Source organism: Geotrypetes seraphini, chromosome 2 (assembly GCF_902459505.1).
Source record: "Geotrypetes seraphini chromosome 2, aGeoSer1.1, whole genome shotgun sequence".
NCBI classification, from domain to species: Eukaryota; Metazoa; Chordata; class Amphibia; order Gymnophiona; family Dermophiidae; genus Geotrypetes; species Geotrypetes seraphini.
In genome coordinates this window covers 169874675-169891579 of record NC_047085.1, presented here as the reverse complement: position 1 = coordinate 169891579, position 16905 = coordinate 169874675, and the positions used below count along the sequence as shown (strand labels likewise).

General features: G+C 37.8%; 1 protein-coding gene across 1 annotated transcript in view; it reads left to right on the top strand.

Annotated features, from left to right (window-relative positions):
* CBLN2 (cerebellin 2 precursor) overlaps window positions 1–11274 on the top strand; it is a 39343-nt gene extending 28069 nt beyond the window's left edge. Inside the window, exons 2-6 of the mRNA XM_033934266.1 lie at window positions 263–324; window positions 4954–5039; window positions 5799–6295; window positions 10184–10303; window positions 10647–11274. Coding sequence (XP_033790157.1) covers window positions 5954–6295; window positions 10184–10303; window positions 10647–10844 — 660 coding nt within the window. The 5' untranslated portion in view covers window positions 263–324; window positions 4954–5039; window positions 5799–5953 and the 3' untranslated portion in view covers window positions 10845–11274. The remainder of the gene's footprint in view (window positions 1–262; window positions 325–4953; window positions 5040–5798; window positions 6296–10183; window positions 10304–10646) is intronic.
* Window positions 11275–16905: the final 5631 nt, after the last annotated feature.

Genomic DNA, 16905 nt, shown 5'->3' with positions numbered 1-16905 from the left:
GCCTAAAATGCATAACGCCTATTTTTTTGAAGGCTGCCTAAATTTTTAGAGGCGCCTTGTTACAGAATTGCGCTTTCTTGATAGGCGCCTATGTTTTAATCAGTGCTGATTAAAAAAGATTAATTGAGCTTGTTATTCAATTTAAAAAGGTGCTTATCTAGCTGGGCGCCTCCAAAATAGGTGCCTAACTTTAGGCGCTGGTTACAGAATTTGGGCCTAAGTGTGTATACTTTCAAAGAGGAGATTTTTTTTTTTTTTCCAGAATCTGTTGGATATTTCCATACTGATGTCAATTGGGAGGTTGTTCCAGGTCTTGGTGCCAAGGTAAGTGAAGAGCGAGCCAAATGTGCGTTTGTATTTAACCCCTTTGGAAGATGGAAGGAGTAGTCAAAGCGATTCTAGTTTTCTGGTTCATGTTGACCAGGAATTGACAAATAAGTTTATGAGCAGTTTGGCGGTTTATTCCTATAGAATTTGGAATATTTTACATGATAGTGTGGAGGTGATAAGAGTTTTGGCAGGTAGCCAATACTTATAGTATGGTGAAACAAAGTCAATTTTTTTTTTTTCGTTTGAATATTAGTCTGATTGCCGTGTTGTGAATCATCTGTAATTTGTATAGGAAAGTAGAGTTTAGGTCCACATAGAGGGAGCTGCAGGGCACCTATTGATGCTTAACTTAAGGCACCATTTATAGAATGCGGTTTCAGCAATCGCGGTTTCGATTATTTGCAGTTTTTAGTTTGCTGGCTCCTCCCCCCAAATTACATCAGCTTGCATAGGGAAATCGCTGATTCCAAGCATTTACAGAGAAAATTGCTGATTCCCAGCACTTTCTTCACCGTGTTTTGCCTCTCCTTCAGGAACAGGCCAGGTCTCCCACCATGTTATTCACGGTTTCACCATATTCACGACGGTTTTTAATAGAAAACAGTGAATAAAATATGAAAAAGTTATTTGCAGTTTATCTGTATTCGTGGGTCTGTTAATCCCCTATCACAGCCAATACGGAGGGAGAAGTGTACATAGTAAAATACCATACACTAACTGCAGTGTGCATCCCCATCCATGATCTGTCCATAACCCATCCAGTTCCAATACCCTAAAATAGCATGCAGTTAACACACAAATTAGTGCATCCTGTCAGGCCAGCACAGTAGCAGTTACCCTGCTCATCTAACAGCACACACTAATTCATACATTAATTGCTTAACATACTTTGGTAAATGAGCCCCTCATTATATATTTATTTCCATTCTGTGACATAAATCATAAGTGGAAGTAAATATGGTGATGTTATTCTGTACTATTATTTTTTTTCAGTCAGAGAATAGTTAAGCTCTGGAACGCATTGCCAGAGGTTGTGGTAAGAGTGGATAAGTGTAGCTGGTTTTAAGAAAGATTTGGACAATTTCCTGGAGGAAAAGTCCATAGTCTGTTATTGAGAAAAGCATGGGGGAAGCCACTGCTTGCCCTGGATCGGTAGCATAGAATGTTGCTACTCCTTTGGTTTTGGCCAGGTACTAGGTACCTGGATTGGCCACCATGAGAACGGGCTATTGGGCTTAATGGACCATTGGTCTGACCCAGTAAGGCTAGTCTTATGTTCTTGTATTACTTTTTTTATTTTTTTTTTCCACCATTGGGATTTTCAAGTCATCAGAGCATTTCAATTGATACAAAATGCTGCAGCTAGGTTAATTCTGGGTGTCGATAGGATGACACACATAACCCCAATGGTGAAGAAACTACACTGGTTGCCAGTTTTATTTCGGGCACAACACAAGGTTATCTCTGAAATCCATCAAATTGTTTATCATCAAATACCGTGGTATTTTCAACAAGTCATTGCGACCTACAAAGCAAACAGATCTTTACGATCTGAAAATAAAATGCTATTAATTTCAAGAATGCAAGGTTACTATGCAGATACAGTGGTGCCTCACACAACGAACTTAATTCATTCCAGGAGCAAGTTTGTTATGCGAAAAGTTCGTTATGTGAAACGCGTTTTCCCATAACAATACATGTTAAAAAAAATAATTCGTTCTGCAGCATAAAATATGCTAAGATGACATAAAAAAAGATACATTTTTTGTTATTATGTTTATTTAGATACATCTAAAAACATAATTGTTTTTTAAAACAACACACATTTTTTAAATTTAAAGACAGACTAAGTAGAGTCTAATTTTACAGTGAGAGAGGGCAGAGTCTCAGCGGCAAAAACTGGGACTTAACTGTTCATTTTTTAAATGCCTGCATGGTTGAAAATGTTGTCCATTTCCTTGGGCAGATCATTCTGTCTATAATACTAGTTTATACTTATTACAAAATGGTCTTAATGGATAAGCTTTTTTTTTCCTGTTTCTTTCAATATTAAACAGAATGCCAATGGTGAGAGAGAACAAAGCTGTTATTTTTCTAGCATCGGGGAAGCGGCGAGAGTAGCTCCGCCCCCCCCAACGCATCAGCAGTAGGCGCCGGGCCCCTGCGAGCCGACGGTCCGCCACTGCACAGGGAGCCAGGCGGAGAGAGGGCAGTTAAGCGCAGTGCCTGCGCGGAAGGATGCAGCTCGGGCAACTTCGTTGTGTGAAACGAAGTTCGTTGTGGGAAGCAAGACCTGAAGTTCGTTGTGCGCAGCGTTCGCTGTGCGAGGCGTCCGTTATGCGAGGCACCACTGTACTAGAGCAATGACATTCTGCATAGCTGGTGTTAAGATGTGGAATGCTTTGGGATTTGGTGGGTCAATTGTGACTATGGGCTCCTTTTACTAAGGTGTGCTAGCGTTTTTAGTGCACGCAGCAGATTAGCGCGCACTAACCCCATGCTGGCGTTAGAGTCTAGCGTGCGGGGCATTTTAGCGTGCGCTATTCCATGCGTTAAAGACCTAACGCAGCTTAGTAAAAGGAGCCCTATGTATCGATCGGTTCTAATTCAAGAAACAGCTAAAAACACAATTTAGTAGTTCTGTTGATATAGAAGAGATAGCTCTCCCACCTTGATTTTAGTTTGTCATAATTATTGTGTTTGTTTTACCTGTTGTGAACTGTTTAGTCTTTAAGCGGTATAGAAACATTTTAAATAAATAAATTACAACTGCAGTTAGCACACACTGCTGAGATATACAGTGCCTATATCTTCATTAGAGAGCATTTCTTGGAAGCCCAATATTGAGAATGACATGGGGACAAATTTTTCATCATCCCTGCAGGAACTCATATTCCCATCCTGTTCCAGCGAGTTCTTTTCCTGCCCCGGCCCCATTCCTGCAAGCTTTGTTCTCATCTGCACAAGCCTCAAACACTTTAAAATCATAAGTGTTTGAAGCTTGTGCGGTTGAGGCAGTTCTTACAGAAATGGGGAAGGAGCAGGGACAGGATCAGCAACAAAACTCTTGTGGACGGGACAGGGAAATTGAGTTCCTGCAGGGATGGGGGGGGGGTAGGGAAATTGTCCCCCATGTCATTCTCTAGCCCAATATTAAGGAAGTGACTCACTAAGGGGTCCCTTATACAAAACTGTGGTAGTGATTTTCTTGCGGCAAATGCATCGAAACCCATAGGAACTGAATGGGTTATGGTGCACTTGCCATGCCTGTGCTCCCTTACGCAGATTTGCAAAGGGGCCATAAGGGTTTTATTCCATTTTGGGTCTGTGGGAAAAAAAATAATAGTGCACAGGGTCTTAAGAGTGTTTGCTGCTGAAAGATTTCATGAAAATAATTGTAATGTAGTCTGAGCCAAAGAACAGCAGCTTCTTGCCAGATATTAATAGCAAGAGAGAAAAATACAGAATTAAAAACAAACTTGTTTTACATTTTAAGCACGCCTCATCATGATATCTGAGCATTATATTGTTTCCTCTTTTCTCTGTCATGTTGATGCTTTGACAAACCAAGCATAGGTTTGTTGTACAGAAAGTGATAACAAACTTGTACATGATAACAATGATTATCACCTAGTATGGTTGGTCTTATAATGCAGTAAGGTTGTTCTAACACTGTAGTCCACGATCACATTGGGACAAAATTTAATTATGGGTTATAACTCTGCCTTTTGAGCAGCTAGGCTGCTTTCACCAAACCGAGCAATCTTGCCAATAAATCCCTGGTTTTCCTTAGCTATTCCACAAGATGGCAGTACAAATCTACCATTTGGTTAATGCGAAATCCACTTGGCGCAAAATGGCTTTAATTTGGATGTAACAGAAGGAGCTGGCATTTTAATAAATAAGTAAACTGCCAAAGCAAAAATGAAGCATGATGCTTATAAGAACAGGGAAATGAACCCATCAGTATAGGCTCATTTTTTAAAAATACTTGCCAATATATGAGGCGTCCACAATTTTATAAACAAAATTAAGTCAATAAATTCCATCTTTTGGCAAAAGCTGCCACCTCTTATCAGCCTGTACTTACAGTTTTACTTGAATGGGGGGAAAAGATGCACCTGATGCTTAGTTTGCATCTGGGAATAGAAATCTACATTAATTATTGTGAAAGCATTTATTATTTTTTTTTTTTTCTGAAAACTTCCCTAACTCTGAGAACGAGTTTGCCTGATTGTCCTGGAAATGGACATGACTAGGAGCTTTTATGCACAATCATTCTTAAGTTAGCAAGACTCAGGATTGCTAACAGAGGGAAAAGATTGATGATAGGCTTTTAGTAACGTTATATAAAAATCCAAAGGACGTATCTGTTATGTAGTGATTTATAACCACATGGACGGTGTATTTATGCCTGTCATGTGTATTTTTGTGCATGGGTCTAAATATACAGTAAATGTGAAACAATAAATGTATGGGTGTGAAAGTGCCCTCGTAAGTGCATGTGTGTGTGTGTGTGTGTGTAACAGAGAGTGAGAGAGAGAGAAAGAGAGAGAGAGAGAGATTATTGGCAATGGGCGGGAGAGAATGAGGCGACTCCTGTTTCCTTTTTTTTTCCATCAGCTCAACCTCAGCTCATTTTCTCTAAGCAATACAACTTCACGGACAGCTATCTGGCCAGTTCTACTTTCCCATCATGGACTCACCAGGTAACATGTTTTTTGGGTTGTTTTTTTTAAATCACTTTCTACTGTAGATGTTTTGTCAGTCAGTACAACCATGGAACAATCTTGGAAAATATATTTATATTGCAGGATTTTGTATTTTGAGTGAAGACAGCATGCTGCCAAGTTCAAACATTGTTTCTTTTTAGACATATGAGTTTCATTCCATATTTTTGAAAACAAATATTTCTTTTGTTTTCATCTTAACCCCTCCTCCTTCCCATAGTGTATTGATTGATGAATTGATTGCTTTGTTCCAAACATAACCTTGCAAATCAAAGCTAAGTGGCCTTGAACATCTGGTCACAAGTGCCAGCTGTGGCTGAGTTTACTGCTAATTCTATATGCAAGAATTTATTTTCCTCAGGAAAGGGCTTGGAACTCTGAATTGTAAGAGCCAGAGTGGGTAGCTTTCAGTCTTAAAGTGCCTTAATCTACTCAACAGCTCTAGGACAGCTTGATTTAATAGGATTAGGAGGGCAGCTTCAGACTTTGATTTAACTTTCTGCCTTTAACTTTTCAGCCATAAACTTATAAAACATGGAAAAGTTACTGTGTGTTTTATTTCAAAAGCAGGGAAACACATCTCAGAGCAATCTAAACTTGTGCCAAGGCTAGCTAGACCAATATCCATAGCTTAGGAAAAAAAAGCATTGTCAAACTGCATCCAATATGGTTGCTATTATTTATTGTTGATACTAAAATCTCTTTTTTTTTTCCCCCCCCTGATGACTTTATTTTCAGACTTTGCACCTCAAGCTGTTTAAGGAAGGTCTTATTGGTGTGACTCTGGGAGGGGCAGTGCTTGACTGGGCAGTGAAAAAAAGTGAAGGGCAGCTGGAACCGTGGCCGGAGCCGGACCCAGCCAAGAATTTGCAGCAGGTTGCCGCAGCTGTAGAATGAGGGTAGGGCGGAGAGAAGCTGGAGCCACCCTGAGGCTGAGCTGCTGGAAATTGTGCAAGGGCTGCCACCTGGGGCTGGCACTGGCGCTGTCCATGGTACTGTTGCTGGGGTTAGTGCTGCCACCAGCTAACGCACAGAATGACACCGAGCCCATTGTGCTGGAGGGCAAGTGTCTGGTGGTGTGTGACTCAAACCCATCCTCTGATGGAGCCATTACTTCTTCACTGGGTATCTCAGTGCGCTCTGGTAGTGCCAAAGTGGCCTTTTCTGCCACCAGGAGCACCAACCATGAGCCCTCCGAGATGAGCAACCGCACTATGACCATTTACTTTGACCAGGTAAGTGGAAATGCTTCACGGAGTACAAAGTTTAGTATTGAACTCTGGAATGCTGCATGTCTTAATTTCGCCCTACCCTTCAAAGCCGGCATTATGCCAGTAGTCCGCACAGTTCTGGGTAAAGAATTCAGATTTGAAATAAATGCATTTTGATTTTAAGGGGCACAAACCTTTACTTCCTCAACTGGTGCAACACAAGTCCAAATGCCCTGATTGTCATCATCCTTGTTTCAAGGTATTTGGTGGTGCTTTTATGTCCTACATGTATTTTGTCACTATATTAGTATCTTAAATATTATTTGAGTCATTTAAATTGGAATGGGGTGAAAAATATATACACTTTATGGAAAAATAATCAACTTTACACAATAAAGGTGTGAATTTATTATTATTATTATTCAAGATTTTGGTCAGTCCAGATAGTCACTGAATACTTTAAAGCAGGCATGGGAGTAAAATGTACTTTTAGTGAGTCCATGCTGAGAAATAGTCCATATATTCAAACTGTCTATTTTTGGTTTTTTTTAAAGGATCTGGGGATAGCTTGCTTGTAGTGATTTTTACAGTTGTTTTATTTTGTCAAATTATGGAAATAACTTTTTCTGTTATCATAATAAGCTAAGTTTGCAGCATCTCTTGATTATTGATAACTGGTAAATAATAGGCAGTAACAGAGATCCCAGGGCTTCAGAGATAATTTCTTGTAGTTTCTGACATGAGGAAAAAGATAAATATATTGATTGTTCCATGTACAAGTTTGTACATTATTTTTTATTTGTGCCAGATGCAGCTCAGAAATAAATAGATCAAACCAAATAAAGGTACAGTCCACTGATAGCTTGGTGATTGGCATTCTGTGTTATGAGAGGCTGCTGAAAAGTTCTCAGCCTAACCAACAAAGCTGGGGCAGTCTCCATCGAGGGCTATACACATAATCCAGTGATTTTCCACTTTATTTCATTCCATATTTTTCTGACAGAATGAAAAAAAGTGGAAAATTGCTGGACTAAGTGTATAGCCTTCGATAGAGACTGCCCCAACTTTGTTGGTTGGACTGAGAACTTTTTAGCGGCCCCTCGTATGTATCTTACAGGCTAAATAGAAACACTTCCAACATATTTCTTAATAATCCAAGTCAGTCATTGCTTTCTATTCTGGTTTATATGCCAGCTGTCTCTCTCTTTTCCTAGTTCTAGATCGATGAAAATGAACTGAGCACTATTTTTTCTATATTTATGCTTTAACCATTGTGTTAAAAGTTTGTAAAGAAATCAAACAAAAAACTAGAGACATGAGGGGAAGTCCTCACCTAAAGGGAAATATTCAAAAAACTTGGTTACTGGTAGATGATGCATTTCATTCAATACTCATAATTTGGAATGAGTAAAATGCACTGTCATCCAATAAATTTCTATCAAATATTTCCCTTTAAACTAAGACTTTTCTACTAATGAGTCAACAGCAAAGTAGCCTTCCCAAGCTTTTCTGGAACTTCCGATATGCAAAAATTAAACATGGATATTAGTTTGCAACAAAAGGGGAATTCTCTCGGAATTCCTTAATCTGCCAGGTCCTGACTATAGCATTGATGCCCAAAATAACCGATGTCTTTAAAAGATTAATCAGAACCCCCAATTTCTTAGTACATCCAGCTGAAATTCAAATCTAACTGGAGGTTGCTCTCTAAGATACATGGAAATGCCCATAGCAAGTAAAATGAGAAACAAGAAGCTAAAAAATAGATGATATATTTTCTCATCTATTGGCACATAGATGGATTAAACTTAAATGCCTTAAACACCATTGCAAACCCAACTTTACATGGTCCAGAATAAGCAAAACTAATAATGTAATAATTTTTACAGCTTTATTGCATTATATGCAACATATTCTCTAACCCCTCTTTGGCTGATCAGCAATACATGTGATGACTTTCTTTTTGTGCTTTGAGCGATATTTATCAGGAATGTGCAAATGAGATTGAAATGGATTATATGACAGGTATAAGAAGTTGCGAACTTCGAAAAAAAAAAAAAAAAAAAAAGCCTCATATTGTAATGGCTTGGGTTTTTTTTAATACGTTGTCTTCTACTACAAATCTACCTGAATTAATTCATCTCAGTGGCTCTCACATCTCAAAACTCAAATTTCTTAGGTGTTACAGGATTGATTTCTCAAAATGGAATAATGCCCACCTCCCAACATTTTTTTTAAAATTATTATACACTATTGAAGTAGACAATTTCAATTAGTAAAACCATTTCTTCAAAGGAGATGAAAGACACACGGTAGTGTGAGAATATAGGTTTGAAATTTTCCCAATGTAAGTCATATTTAATAAATTTGTTATGAGGGTAACATGAAATATCTCACATGAGCTCAAGCTACTTTCCTACCCAGAGAAGTTGTATTATATACAGAAGTGTTGTAGAGATATTGGGTATAATCAATTGTATTATTTTCCTATCAGAAGTACAACATCTATTTCAAATTTGTTTTAGAGTTTTGCTAGCATGTCATCTGCTATTTACCGAGCGATTTTTCACACGTTCTATTCCATGGCTCCCTTATATAGCAGAAGAGGTGGATTACTGGCCATATCATTTTTCTTTCACTTTGAATGCTTTAATATTGTCCAGTCCTCCTACATTATACATTATACTGTCAGATCTAATCCTGTCCTTGCGTAATTGCAATTGACATCCTTTATAGCTTTCACATGGCTGCTCATACTTCAATGGACAGCTACAGTTTTGGTCTTGAGTGCTAATGCTACTTAGAATGGTATTGGCATTTTAACAAACATTTCACTTTTATTTGTGAAGGATTTAGTATTTATTTATTTAAGACATATATATGAATAGCTTTATTAATTTATTGTCTGCTTTTTACCAGATGCTTTGAATGAGTACCTAGCATAAGACATAAAACAAATTAAAATAAACTGATACAAATAGGACAAATACAGGTACAAATATGCCTTAAAGATGAGATTTACTAAAAAGCAACAATATATTACTCATGCTAGCACGCATTAATGTCAATCGCTTACACACAATTCATTCATGAAAAGCTTCATAAATAACTTTCCTATTGCAGCTTGATGGATCTTCAGATTGCTGTTGCATAGTATAACACTCTAAAAATCAGCCTAATTTGTCGTTGATACACAGTATTTTTATCCTTGTTTGAATAATGCATTTTTTTCCATATTTTCCATATTTCATTTTACAAAACCCCGATAGCGCTTTTTAGCGCAGGCCGATGTGAATGTTCTGTGCTACCCTGACACTCATAGAGTTCCTATGAGCATCGGGAGCAGCGCAGAGCATTCAGCGTGCCAGCCTGTGCTAAAAACCGCTATCACAGTTTTGTAAAGGGGGGCTGGGGTTATAAATTCCTTATTAAATGCTCAAATGCCCAGTTTATGATATAAATAGTACTGCTTTAAGATAAATACTACTTATATCATAAATTGGACATTTGAAAATTCAGCAAGTAATTCTCTTTTTACTGAGGAATTTTAGAGATAAAATGAAATAAGAAAAATGTAAAAAAATGCTTTATTCAAACAAGGATAAAAATACTGTGGATCAATGATGAGGTGAGCATGCATTAATATGCACTGTTTACTGCAGGTCCTATATTATGCCATGGGGCCTTGCATATATTAATGCAATTCATGAATTATCATGATAACATACGTTTGTAAATCTAGTAGTTAAATTTTTTTTTATAAATTAAGTTCTGTGAAGCAACAGTAGACATGAATAACTAGAAGAAAAATAATGAGTCCTTTTCAGAATTTCATGCAAAACATTTTTTCATTGTATCTTTCCTGTAAATTACTTAGGGAATATACTAATCTGGTTTTTTTTCCCCCATCAGGTATTAGTTAATATTGGCAACCATTTTGATCTTGCCTCCAGTGCATTTGTAGCACCAAGGAAAGGAATTTATAGCTTCAGTTTCCATGTGGTCAAAGTTTATAACAGACAAACTATCCAGGTGCGTAGTGAATCTTAAAATGCTTTCCTTCTTAAATAGTATCATTGGCCTGCTAATATCAAGTGAGACTAGTATGTGAACTAAAAAAAAAAATCTAGAAATATTGTTATAAATTGCTAGTTTCGCAAAAGACCATGGTGCATACCTACTCTTATATCTGTAAAAAAATGGCGCACAGTATATATAGCATGAGACAGAATCAGAAATAAATTTGATTCACATTGCATGATTGTGATGTTTGAGTAGTGAGGTGGCAATCAGAAATATGTATCTACTTATTTTCTATTAGTTTTTTCAATCAAATATAAAGTTCAGAATTATTCTTTTTTTGCTTGTATCTTAGGTAAGTTTAATGCAAAATAACTACCCAGTGATTTCAGCTTTTGCTGGAGACCAAGATGTAACCAGAGAGGCTGCTAGTAATGGGGTCCTCCTACACATGGAAAGAGCGGACAAAGTTCACCTCAGACTGGAAAGGGGCAACCTCATGGGAGGGTGGAAATATTCTACCTTTTCTGGTTTCTTAGTCTTTCCACTATAAAGGGACAGTGACCAAAAGTCAGAGCAAGCTTCAAGCACTGAGGAGAATTTAATCATGAATGATGCCATGAAGCTGGCAGAACATAATATATCCAACCACCCAGTCAACGTGTCACAATAGAAGAACCAATTACCTTCCAGCTCAAATATTTACTTTGAATATTGACATCTCCTTGGGAACCTGAGCCTCTGATTAGTTTTAGACGATAGTGGTCTTTAGGATAAATGAAGTTATCGACCTGAGCAATTTGTACCTGTGATTGTAAAGTCTATTTTGGATTTTATTATTGGAATCATTGACTTTTTTTCTGTTTTGTTCTGCCACGAGTACTCAAGACTACACAGCTGATGACAAGGATCACAGAAAATCAACGTCCTGATTAAGTGTTCTTGCAATGCTTTCCTTTGTGTTTGTATAGCCTTAAGAAATGAATGGCTTCAGTCTCAGTAATGTGTATATACACACACACACACACACACACACACACACATATATATATATATATATATATATATATACATATATATATACATATATATATATACTTATATATACATACCGTATATATACATACATATATATTTTTGGGGAACAATGGACATTACTGTGTCAAGAAGTGCTTTATCCAGAGAAGCAAGTTTTACACGATTGGAATAACTTATTTTGTGTTGTTCGTGTTTTTTCCTCAACTTTTTTTGCCCTTTGTTCTTACATTCTTTTTTTTTGGGGGGGGAGGGTGTCTGAAAATGTAAACTAAAATGAACAATAAGACAAAACATATACCTGTAGAGAAAAGTGAAATTTACTGAGCAGTTTGTTTTTCCCAAAGTGATCTTCACACTGCATCTAGAGCCATCTTTTATTTTACTACATGAATCCTTTTAATAGACTTGAAATTTCTGACCAACCAAGTAGCTCTTGGAAGGAAAGTGGAAATTAGGAATCTGGGATTACCATAAATGCATTTTTCTTTGCATTGCTGAGTGTATGAATATTTGATATTTATTTGACAAGTTGTTCATAAATGCTTTGAGTATAAATTGTGGAAGCCCTAATTAATGACAGACCAAACTTTACCCCTTCCAAATTAAATAAAGAAAATACTCACAGTACTTTACATGTCATGGACTGTGTTGAGATGTGCCCTCATTATTATACTTAATTGCTATTGAGAAATTTATTTATTTTTCTATATTGTTCTCCCAGGAGAGCTCAGAATGGTTTAGATCAGGGATCTCAAAGTTCCTCCTTGAGGGCCGCAATCCAGTCGGATTTTCAGGATTTCCCCAATGAATATGCATGAGATCTATGTGCATGCACTGCTTTCAGTGCATATTCATCGGGGAAATCCTGAAAACCTGACTGGATTGCGGCCCTCAAGAAGGGACTTTGAGATCCCTGGTTTAGATGAATTTATTCAGTTACTCGAGCATTTTTTCCCTGTCTGTCCCAGTGGGCTCACAATCTATCTAATGTGCCTGGGACAAATGAAGAGGGGTCACAAGGAGCAGTGTGGGTTTCAACCCATATTCTCAGGGTGCTGAGGCTGTAGCTTTAACAACTGCGCCACACATGCTTGACAGGAAGCTACCAACCAGATCTGGATTTGTTTCAGAGCTAATGTATGTAGCACCAGTATTATTTTTATATAATGTATTTTGACTTTCATGCATTCCATAAGCTGTATCAGGAAACGTATTTTCCAAATTTTAAAAATATTAGGTCATCAGATTAATTTGAATATGTTCTTTGTTATCACCACCATGCATAAAAAACCCTGCTTCCTTCTGTCTATATAAACACAAAGAAGGAGAAGCTCCTATGAACTGAAGCATGGGTGCATTTCATCCTGGTCTATTTCCATAGCAGAATTTGCTTTGGAAAAATGTTCTTGAAATAACAGCAAATGAGGAGTCAGAAAAAAATGGGTTTATATATATATATATATATATATATATATATATATATATATACTGTATATATTTTTTCCTCTGATAAGCACTCCAAAAATACAGACTAGATTGTGTAGTTATGTCACAAAGGTGAAATGCTTGGGAGAAATTTTAAGAGTGTAGATTCTAGGGTTACATTGCCCTCTTGTTTGACTTTCTTATCCAAAGACTAAAAAAGTGAGTTTTCCAATTTAGGTCCTCTTTTACATAGAATTCCTGTGAGCGTTGGAGCAGCGTCGGAGCATTTAGCTCCCCGGGCTGTTGTAGAAACTCTACCGCAGCCTAGTAAAAGAGGGCCATAGTGGTAAAAAAAAAAAAAAAAGAACATTTATTGTGTGGATTCTTTTTTTACTTAGTTACAAAGTCATATTCCTGCATCAAAGAGCTGGTAATTAACATTTGAGCTCAGGAAGAAGTGACTTTCTCAAGGTCATTCATTGAAAGACAGAGGGCAACAGAGCAGGATTTCAAACAAAGAAATTTCAGAATTTGGGACCCATATGTGAGCTATAGTTAAGATGTGGAAGGCCATTTTCAATAAGACAAATAGGACATCTAAGTCTGACTTTGGATGTCTACTGCAAGATGTCCAAATATTGGGCAGAAGAAATGGCCATTTTCAGTCCCACAAGATGTCTAACTTTGGTTGTTTTTTTTTAAATAAAAAATAACCCAGCTAGACGTCTAAATTTTTTTGCCATTATCAAAAAAGTCCAAATTAGAAACATCCAAAACAATCCATTTGCAAGTAGAAGGGGCCAGCATTTTTAATGACCTGGCCACATAGACATGCCAGCAGAGCAGGGGGCATCCTAGGGGACAATATTGTGAACTTCACATTAAGGGTGTCAGGTATACATCTTACCATAACCCTGTACATTATATGGTGAGCCCTCAAAACTCCTCCAAACCTACTGTACCCAACTTTATTCCACACCAATACCTCTTATGCCTCCAAGTGAGCATATGGCAATACAGTGGACTATATGGCATTACAGTGGGTATTTGGTGGGCTCAAACTTTCCACCAGAAGTGTACTAGTTAGGGTGACATATGGGCCTGGGTTCCCTGTCTCTGCAGTCCACTGCACTGCCCACCAAGCTTCTCCAGAGACCTGCATGCTGCTCTACTAGGACTGGCCATAGAGTCTGTAGCTCTCATAGAGACAGATATGTACTGTTTAATGCAGATATTTGGGGATGAAAGGGGGTCAGTGACTACTGGGGGAGTGTGTATGTGCCATATTTTCATCCCTCCAGTGGCTACCTGGTCTGTTTGGGTACCTTTTTAGCCCTTGTTTTAAAAACAGGTCTAGCCCAAAACATCCAAATTGTGCCATGGATAGTTTGTAAAATATTGATCACTATAAAACATCCAAGTGCTAAGACCACCAAAATCCCGCCCAAAACACACCTCTAATATGTCCCCTTAAGATTTAGGACAAAGAGACCAGAAAGACATTTAGAAAGTTAGTTTCAAAAATGCCCAGTTGGACATCTTTGACTAGGAAGACTTCCAAGTGCCGGTTTATGCCGTCTTTTGGACAGCTATCTTTTTTTGAAAATGAGCCTCATGCTATTTTTACCACTAGCTTGTATTTTAGCACATGACCCATTTTATGCAATGAGGCCTAGTTATTAATAATTGGGGTTAACAGTGAAATAATAGGCTGATGATATTCCGTCTGCTTCGGTCAGCTGTTTGTTGACCACCACTGGCGCTATCCCCAGAAATTTTCAATACTGGGCCATGTCCAGGCTTTATCATTGAATTTCTGTATATATGGGGGCAGCAAAAATATTTTTTTACCAACCAAAGTTCATAAGAATCAATCCCAATATACAATAACAACTCCCTTATGTTATTAATGTCACACTCTTAAAAGATAAAATCAGCTAGAATGCATTACTACTATTTAACAACTATTTGACTCAGGTCTCTGTCAGTGCACAGATATTAGAGCAAAAGAAAAACCGCCTAGGAGGTAGGAAAAAGCCTTTGAACCCTTCCCACACCAACCAAATCAATCAAGTGCGAAAATATCTTACAACATAAGGGAGTGGTTATTGTACATTGGGATTGATCCTTATGAACTTTTGTCGGTAAAAATATTAGCCAGTGAATATTAGCCAGTGAATATTAGCCAGTGAATATTAGCCAAAAACATAGCCAGTGAAATGCAATATTCAGAGCTTTACATGCTACGAGGCACTGCATAAAGAAAGGATTGACTTTTATGTGGTCCTATTTATGCGGCTACCATGACTGGTTGAGTACAGAATATCAGTAGTACAGTACTTAACAGGCCAAGTGCTGACTCTGTCCTTAGAAGGCTTCCCAAACAGTCAGTTTCAGCTTGTGCGCTAACCATACGAGGGGGTCGCTGAACAGTTCTCAGCCCAGCCAAGAAGAGAATGATATGGAGCCATGAAGCTTACAAGTTATTCCACACTTTGCTTGACATTTTCGCTTCATTTCATATAATTGAAACAATAAATGTCAAGCAAAGTGTGGAATAACTTTTTTTTTTTTTTTATTCTTTATTCGTTTTTTAATCTTATATCAAGTGTACAAATAATAAAACATTTGTAATTAAATACATCACTTGAATTTCTTTCTAGTATAACATCAAATATATAAATTTATTCCCTTCCCATCCACCCTTTCCTTTAACATTTAATTAAAAATATACAAATATAAATATTCTTTTCTATTGATTAAACCTACAGTAAACTTTAAACCACCCTCCTCCCCCCATTTGCAAATATACTTTCAATAGAAAATGGTATCTATTCATTACAGTAAGTTGTCAATGGCCCCCAGATCTTTTTAAATTTATTATAATTCCCTTTTTGAATAGCAATTATGCTTTCCATTTTAATTAGTGTGGAATAACTTGTTTCATGGCTCCACGTCTTTCTCCTCTGGGCTGGGCTGAGAACTTTTCAGTGGCCCCTCAAACATTCTCAATGGTTAGCCTCAGACAGATGATTTAAATGGCTGGGAGTCTCTTTTGGCTGTTTATGGTAAATCGTTTTAAATATCGTGTCCAACATGTCTTAATAGTAGTCTATATAGTAGATAAGCTTTATATATATATATATATATATATATATATATATATATATATATATATATATATATATATATATATATATATATATAATCACTGAATTTTTAAAGAAATGGTCAAGAGGAAATATGTTATAATTAGAGCTTCTACTTGCATGTCTTTATAGATGATAAATGTAGCAACTTATTTTCTGGTTAATTAGGGTTTTTATGAGGGTACAAAATATTCATTTTTTTTGGTATTTTGTATGCCAGGTGCTATTGCTGGGTAATTTTTGCTGTAGTATCAAATATATACATATATATATATATATATATATGTATATATATATGTTTATTTAAGTCGCTTAGCCGCCATCAGCACAGAAAGGGCACAGAAAGCACAGTTACTTACCGTAACAGGTGTTATCCAGGGACAGCAGGCAGATATTCTTAACGCATGGGTGACATCATCGACAGAGCCCCGGTACGGACACTTTTAACTAGAAAGTTCTAGTTGGCCGCACCACGCATGAGCGGGTGCCTTCCCGCTCGACGGAGGAGAGCGTGGTCCCCAGTTAAGATAAGCCAGCTAAGAAGCCAACCCGGGGAGGAGGGTGGGTCGTAAGAATATCTGCCTGCTGTCCCTGGATAACACCTGTTACGGTAAGTAACTGTGCTTTATCCCAGGACAAGCAGGCAGCATATTCTTAACGCATGGGTGACCTCCAAGCTAACAGAGAGGGAGGAGGGATGGTTGGCCATTAGGAAAACAAATTTTGTAACACAGATTGGCCGAAGTGCCCATCCCGTCTGGAGAAGGCATCCAGACAGTAGTGAAAAGTGAATGTGTGAACTGAGGACCAAGTGGCAGCTTTGCAGATCTCCTCGATGGGTGTGGAGCGGAGGAAAGCCACAGAAGCAGCCATAGCTCTGACCCTGTGGGCCGTGACAGCACCTTCCAGTGAGAGACCGGCCCGAGCATAACAGAACGCAATGCAGGCAGCAAGCCAGTTAGAAAGCGTCCGTTTAGAGACAGGGCGACCTAGACGGTTAGG